Source organism: Chaetodon trifascialis, chromosome 9 (assembly GCF_039877785.1).
Source record: "Chaetodon trifascialis isolate fChaTrf1 chromosome 9, fChaTrf1.hap1, whole genome shotgun sequence".
NCBI classification, from domain to species: domain Eukaryota; kingdom Metazoa; phylum Chordata; class Actinopteri; order Chaetodontiformes; family Chaetodontidae; genus Chaetodon; species Chaetodon trifascialis.
Genome location: NC_092064.1, coordinates 4525022 through 4531722, shown reverse-complemented (window position 1 = coordinate 4531722; position 6701 = coordinate 4525022). Strand labels below are relative to the sequence as shown.

The following is a 6701-nucleotide window of genomic DNA, read 5'->3' as shown; positions in this document are numbered from 1 at the left end:
CATTTGTTGTTACTACATTGCTGGTCATAATTATGGCCATTAGAGCACCTTGTGTAAGAAAGGTAGGGTGTTTCCACCAATTCAGTGTAGCCACACGTTCCAAGGTACGGTTGTGACACAGTGATGCATGTGGCAGGAGGGGTCCAGGCCGAGGGATGCAACCCACCATTGAAACCCTTTCATGTGCAGACATCCTACATATGGCCATCACCTCCAGGCATCTCCAGACAGCATTCATATTTGTTTGTTATATGCTCCCTTAGCACAGAATTAAGTGGTGCAGAATTTCGAGATAAAGACAATTTTATATAAGATAATTTTACAACTGTACATCTGGCTTCTTTACACATATTACTGCTGTATAAATGACCCTGTTACATACAGTCTCCCATCTTTTGGCTCACCGTGTGTGTGCAGGGCTTCAGGCCCCTGTGACTCTAAAGTGGAAGAAAAAGTCCTGAAGTTCAACAGACAGACAGACAGACAGACAGACAGACAGACAGACAGACAGCATTGAGAAAATTATTCAGATGCTTCACCAGAGTAAAATAATATTACAATGCTGTAAAATGACTGAAGCAACATGCACTGAAAGTATCAAAAATATTCGCTACACAGTTGGAATGTGTTCGCCTGTGTGTAAGAGTCTCTTTATAGGCGACAGAGGGCGCAAGTGTTTCAATACAACATGGATGCTAACAGCAAAAAAGCACGAAGAAGACCATAGTAATGAACACATCCGTAGACAGAGGACTGGTTTGATAACGTGACTGTGAGGTTGCTGAGATGCTGGCCACCTGCTGACAGCCTTTACTACTCTTCACAGCTACAGTAAGATAACTTTATAGTTTGTTTGCTGGTGGTAACATGACGTCAGGCACAGTGCTGTGGAAGCTAACGTTGAAGCTCTCAGTTAGCTAACTTGCTAACATCAGATACAGCTGATCTACGCAGTGTTTGCCTCTACAGCTTAGGTCATCTGAGGAGAGGACAACGGCGTATCTAAAACACTCTGTATTGTGTCAGCAGACATGGGTGTTAGTTTTGTTTTGTTTTTTTCACTCTTCTCTCTTTAGCAGAAACAGTGAACCTTTACCATCTAACTGGATCAATGTTTCTGTGTACGTGACAAATGTGAATTTGTCTGTCAAGTGGTCCAGAAAGTGCTGACACATGATGCTCAAACAAAATAAAGCAAAAGCAAAGCTGAATTCTTCATCGTGAGTTCTACTTGTAACACAAAAAACTTCTCTTCTCTTCTCTTCTCTTCTCTTCTCTTCTCTTCTCTTCTCTTCTCTTCTCTTCTCTTCTGGTTCATCTGCCTTGCATGGGAATGTAAATAAAAAACCATTACTTCATTATGAATTCTCATTTCAGTTGTTAATAAGGAAATATTGTCACAAATCTGAATGCACACTTAATTTGTAACTGTACCGACTGCAGTTAAACCAAAAGTGGAAGGAATGGCGCCGTTAGTTGGAGCTGAGTTGATCCAGACACCTGTGCAGCTGTATCGATATCTCCTCAGATGCTGCAGGCAGTTACCAAACACAGCAATGCAGCAGCATTATCGACATGCCATAAGACAGGTGAGGCCATCATGTGCACCACCGACTGTTGACAAGGAAAGCAAACTTCTTAACAACCAGGAACAATAGATCCTACACCATGTATTGGGCATCATTAAACCTGTGAAGTGTGGTTTTCATAGCCTGGAATGACTGAGCAAGTCCTTCCCCACTATGAGCATCAAAAACAGAAACACTGTATTATCCTGATCATCCGCTTCTGGTTTTCAGAGTTACAACAGTCACTCAGATGAAGACAACCCAGAGAGGATACAAATGATGATCCAAAGAGCTATTGCAGATGCAGACTGGATTCTAGATAAAGTAAGCATGAAGGCCTTCTGCATTTCAGGGTGATGCACAAATATGTACACAGTACAATTTTGAATTCTGTCTTTCATTTACAGTATACCAAGAAGAAGTGAAGTTCATGAACCATGAATGTGTCCTCGAGGGCTGCGCTTTGCTTTGCTGCACCTGCATGAGTCTTAGTGGTAGACACTGTTCTCTTTGTTGTGGGGATGTGAGCCCTGTGGTTGAACATCCATGATGAGGCAGCATCCGATGAAAGACGAGTCATGGTCTGTAGGATTATACTAATGTAAAATGGCTACTCAATTCACTGTACTGTTAAAATGTGTAAATACTATTTTGACTGAAATGAATTGATGAGTTCTTTTCTTTTTATTTAAATTCATAATAAATCAATTATTATACCGTAGTTGTCGTATTTAGTGTATACTCAACTTGAAGTCAGAGTTTGATTTAGGCATGAAGTGATACTCATGTCCAGTGACTTTCATTGTCGAATAATCTTCAGTTTTCCAGATCCCCAACAATACTACTGCTGCTGCTTGTTGTAATATCAATAATACTGCTACTATTAACAAAGATGGACAGAGAAAGAGAGAAAAGCAGGAAGGAACACGCAGATCTATTGAGGGTAAAGTATTGGTAAAGACCAATTTTTTTGTCTATCACCTACAACTGATTGTGCTTCTGTTTGTATTGAGGTCAATGGTAAGTGCACCACTCATACTTAGGAGAGAGGAGTCCTGAGGTGGAGGTCATCACACCTGTATGCTCCACCCTTCATATATGCCACATCAGCCCAGGGAACACCTTTTCACTGCCTCATAACACACAATATAGTCTGTCCTCATTGCAAATACAGTGAGGATCCTGTGTCTGTGTGCTTTAAGATGGAGCTGCAAAGCAACTGATGTTTCTCAGACTTTCAGTAAATAAGCTGATATTGAAAGGGAAGAGTAACTACTCTCATTAGATTCAGGTTTCCATATAATAATACGATCTCAAAATGTAATGATTCAACACAGAAAATGAAAAAATGAACTTGATGCGCTAAGATGGTGTGATATGATCAAAGCTCCAGAACAGCTACTGGGTGGACTTTGTGTTGAGAATATAGTCGCCTGTCATTTCCAAGATCAAGAATGGACTTTTGGTCTCAATTTTTAACCTAAGATGGAAGAAAAGAAAACAGAAATCTGCAATTCCATGATGACAGCCAAGTTCTGGTAAAGATCATGTGATGTGATTGAAAACTCCAGAACAGCTACTAACTGACCTGATGGTGAGAGTGTTTTTCCAAGTAGTGGACCTAGTCAGGGGCTGCACGGTGGCGCAGCAGGTAGTGCGCGTGCCTCACAGCAAGAAGGTTGCCGGTTTGATCCCCGGGTCAGGCGGGGCCTTTCTGTGTGAAGTTTGCCTGTTCTTCCCGTGCATGTGTGGGTTCTCTCCGGGATCAAAAACATGCTCATTAGGTTAATTGATGACTCTAAATTGTCTGTAGGTGTGGGTGTGAGTGTGAATGTTTGTTTGTCCTTGTATGTGGCCCTGCAATCGGCTGGCGACCGGTTCAGGGTGTACCCCGCCTCTCGCCCATTGTAGCTGGGATAGGCTCCAGCCCCCCGCAACCCTCCAGCCCCCCGCAACCCCGAAAGGGATAGGCGGTATAGATAATGGATGGATGGACCTAGTCAGTGTAAATAGGCTTGTTTGGCTACTCTCAGCTGTTAAAATTGGTTTTCTGGCCAAGACTTGCAGAAAGTCTCATTGACTATATGTGCATGAGGACCACCCACCCGTCCAACCTCTTTACAGCAAAAATAATGAGACATTTTATTGTGCAATAGAGTATTTATTCAAGTATAACCCTTCGTCATCTAAATTCATACATGAGGGATAATGATACACATAACAGATTCAGAAATAAGAGAATGTATTCCTCATGGCTGAGTGGCTGTACCAGCAGAATGGAATAAAAACAGAAATAACAGTGAAATCAGGATGTCAACTTTTTTCTATCCTCTAAAACCAAAATGTATTTACATATGCATGCACATGCAGTATTTAAATTGTTATAAAGAGTAGTAAAACTAGATATACAGAGTAATTCTGCAGTATAAATAGTATAAATAATATTCCTTTGTATAAATAGCTCCATCTTCTTTAATGTTGGTCTGAGATGTTGAAGTCGAGACAATTTGTGTTCCAAATAGTCAAGCTTTAAACTGTAAATCATCACACCTGTTACCAGGGTGGGAGCAGCTACAGTAGGCAGCTGGCTGTTGCTTCACACACACAAACATGTCAGAAAGAAGGTGTAAAGAGGTGTAGATGTTTTAGGATGATGTTGGAGCTTTGGGATTGCTTGAGAAACACAGTTGCAGCAGAGTAATCCTCTGGGGCGGGCATCACCCAGAGAAAACAAGACAGGCACTCTGGAAACGTGGTTGCAGACATTTTCTGCTGTCTCTGTTACATCCTCACTTCTGCAGAATAAACTGGTCGATGAACTCATTCTGCTCTGACTCCACTTTAGACAAGGCCTCATACTCTATATGATATCTGAAACAAGGAAACATAACAGAAAACTAACTATCGTGCTGTTGAGCCAAATATTATGCAGTTGCAAGGATGGGGAAACCTGCTTAAATGGAGTGCAAACAGCAGGTAGTAATAGAGGTTTAGTGTTACCTGATAATCAAACAATGACAGATGTTATGGTAACAGACCTTGTGGGGATAAATTGTTATAAGGTGGATTTAAAACAGGTATATATCATGTAGTCCAACACTGTAAACATCTTAAACCACTGACTGTTGGTGTTTATGCAACCATCATTCAGGCCAAACATTTAATTGACCTTTGGACAGCTTATAATTGTGTGCTGAATTTTAATGGGAAGGAAACCATGACCTATCCTGCACAAACCATCACTGTGTTGGCTGAGTTATGGAATCCAGCCACATGCTGTTTACCTCTCAAGTTGCATCTTCTTCTCAGCTATGAGAGCCTGAAGCTGCTGCTGTTGAGCCTCTCTTTGCTTTGCCACTGACTTCAGCAGGTTTCTAGCTCCTATTGCCTGAAGGAGAAGAACACAGGATGATTCTTACTATAATAACATGTTGCTCTCATTGTCAAACCAAAGCACTTCCTGTACACTCTACTTTAAACTACAGTGGGTTCAAGGAGAATTCAACCACATACAGGTGTTTCATAGATTTTGCATATGAAGACTACGTTTTCTGAAATAGCCAAAGAAAGGCTGTTTCAAATACCGAGCTTACCTTCATCTTTTCTGTCTCTGCTTCTTTTGCTAGTTCATCCACCATCTCAATTAGACCTCCCACTATCTTCTGAAACTGGCCAATTTCTACAAAGAAAAACACAAATTGCATCCTTCAGAATCGGTTGATATTGGATAGGTAAAGCAGGCACAGCTTGATGGACTTGTGAATTATTCAGTGCTTACTGTCCACAAAGTCTTTACACTCTTCCTTGAGCTCTGAGGTTTTCTGACTGACATCAGGTTCCAGTACCCGTAACTTGTTGAGTTCATCAAAATAAAAGCCTGCCTCGGCTAATGGGTCTTTAGCCATGGCCACAGGGCCTGTCACAAAAGAGAAATAAAGGACGAGGAATGAAGAATGAAAACGCAGTTAAAATACAGCTTAGGCTTGTAGACTACCCAGTGAGAACACTCTGTTTTACATGACACATTTCGAGAACTTTACACTGAAATCAACGAGCTGTAACAATATCTATTTTGCTGACAATACGTCGGTATCTCCACTTAACTGGCAGCATGTAATGTTAACATATGACCTCCTTGTTGATACAAAGTAAACATCACTGAACTATGGCCTTCAGTGACAGACGACCATTTGGAACTACTAGCCAGTGCCTCGTTATGCAGACACCTTTATGTACTTTAGCTTAATGTAAAATGTAGACGTTAGTTAGACGCGTAGCCAAAGCTAAAACAGCTAACATTAGGTTTCTTCCAAAGACATCTGACTGATATTAATGCTAGCTTACCATGTATCAAATGTGTAAGATAGTCTCCACAAGATGAATGTTACGGTTAACGTTAGCCTAAAAGGTGGAAACTGTATCTAATAACTAAAAAGCTTCACATAACGCTACTTTAGTTTATCCCTGTGGAAATTCTAACCTATGACCTAACCGACAATTAGTTACATTAACTCCGCTGGACAGCTAGCTACATGTCGCTAGCCTCCTGACAAGAGCTCAGTTGACAACGATTTAAAAACACACACTACCCTCTTTAAGGCTAATTATTTTCCTTAGCTAGCTGACGTTACATTAAACCATATGAAGCTAGTTTCGGGACAGAATAAATGATGCATTTTACCTGTTAAAACCGCTACCACCGTTGACGCTATCAGCTCTCTACTGAGGTTATGTGGCATAGCAAGATCACTATCAGCCGAAGCTCCTCCTCCCGCTGCCGGGGAAACCAAACACTGATACCAGCTCACGCGCGTGTGCGTGTACGATTTTTACAGAGGAAGTCAGAATAGTGGTTTATTATAGTCAAAATTATGAGATACTAGGTCATAATTCTGACCTTATAGGAAAAAATGTTTGGATTTCCTAAACCAAAACTATCAAATTACTTGATTGGTTGATTGATTCGATAATGTCTTATTTTGATTTAAATATTTTATTTTCCTCCTAAGTTGTCCGTAAGTTGGACATGTCTTTTTACACCAGTCCATGGTCCAGATCCGTGGGGGTCCCTGGTTTTACTCCAACAGAGGCAGCAACATTATCCAGATAACTCCGTAAACCTTATTCTTGGAA

The 6701-nt window shown here is 41.0% G+C and overlaps 2 protein-coding genes across 2 annotated transcripts; one reads left to right on the top strand and one right to left on the bottom strand.

Moving 5' to 3' along the window:
- The first annotated feature begins 701 nt into the window (after nt 1–701).
- On the top strand, nt 702–2284 carry lyrm9 (LYR motif containing 9). Its single transcript, XM_070970293.1, has 4 exons — nt 702–831; nt 1444–1589; nt 1800–1892; nt 1976–2284. Exons 2-4 carry the CDS (start codon nt 1464–1466, stop codon nt 1991–1993), a joined length of 237 nt encoding a protein of 78 aa, XP_070826394.1. The 5' UTR covers nt 702–831; nt 1444–1463; the 3' UTR covers nt 1994–2284.
- A 1431-nt stretch (nt 2285–3715) lies between these two features.
- On the bottom strand, nt 3716–6354 carry ift20 (intraflagellar transport 20 homolog (Chlamydomonas)). The gene is made up of 5 exons (XM_070970292.1): nt 6250–6354; nt 5347–5484; nt 5162–5247; nt 4853–4956; nt 3716–4439 (listed from the first exon to the last, which is right to left on the bottom strand). Exons 1-5 carry the CDS (start codon nt 6305–6307, stop codon nt 4358–4360), a joined length of 468 nt encoding a protein of 155 aa, XP_070826393.1. The 5' UTR covers nt 6308–6354; the 3' UTR covers nt 3716–4357.
- Nucleotides 6355–6701: the final 347 nt, after the last annotated feature.

What these genes read in the sequence shown, in the direction of transcription:
- lyrm9 (XM_070970293.1), top strand. Translation starts at nt 1,464, where the DNA reads ATGGCGCCGTTAGTTGGAGCTGAGTTGATCCAGACACCTGTGCAGCTG. An exon ending in ATCGACATGCCATAAGACAG is followed by an intron (nt 1,590 to 1,799) that starts GTGAGGCCATCA and finishes TCTGGTTTTCAG; the next exon opens with AGTTACAACAGTCACTCAGA.
- ift20 (XM_070970292.1), bottom strand. Translation starts at nt 6,307, where the DNA reads ATGCCACATAACCTCAGTAGAGAGCTGATAGCGTCAACGGTGGTAGCG. An exon ending in GTGTAAAGACTTTGTGGACA is followed by an intron (nt 5,248 to 5,346) that starts GTAAGCACTGAA and finishes TTTTCTTTGTAG; the next exon opens with AAATTGGCCAGTTTCAGAAG. An exon ending in CAGAGACAGAAAAGATGAAG is followed by an intron (nt 4,957 to 5,161) that starts GTAAGCTCGGTA and finishes CTTCTCCTTCAG; the next exon opens with GCAATAGGAGCTAGAAACCT.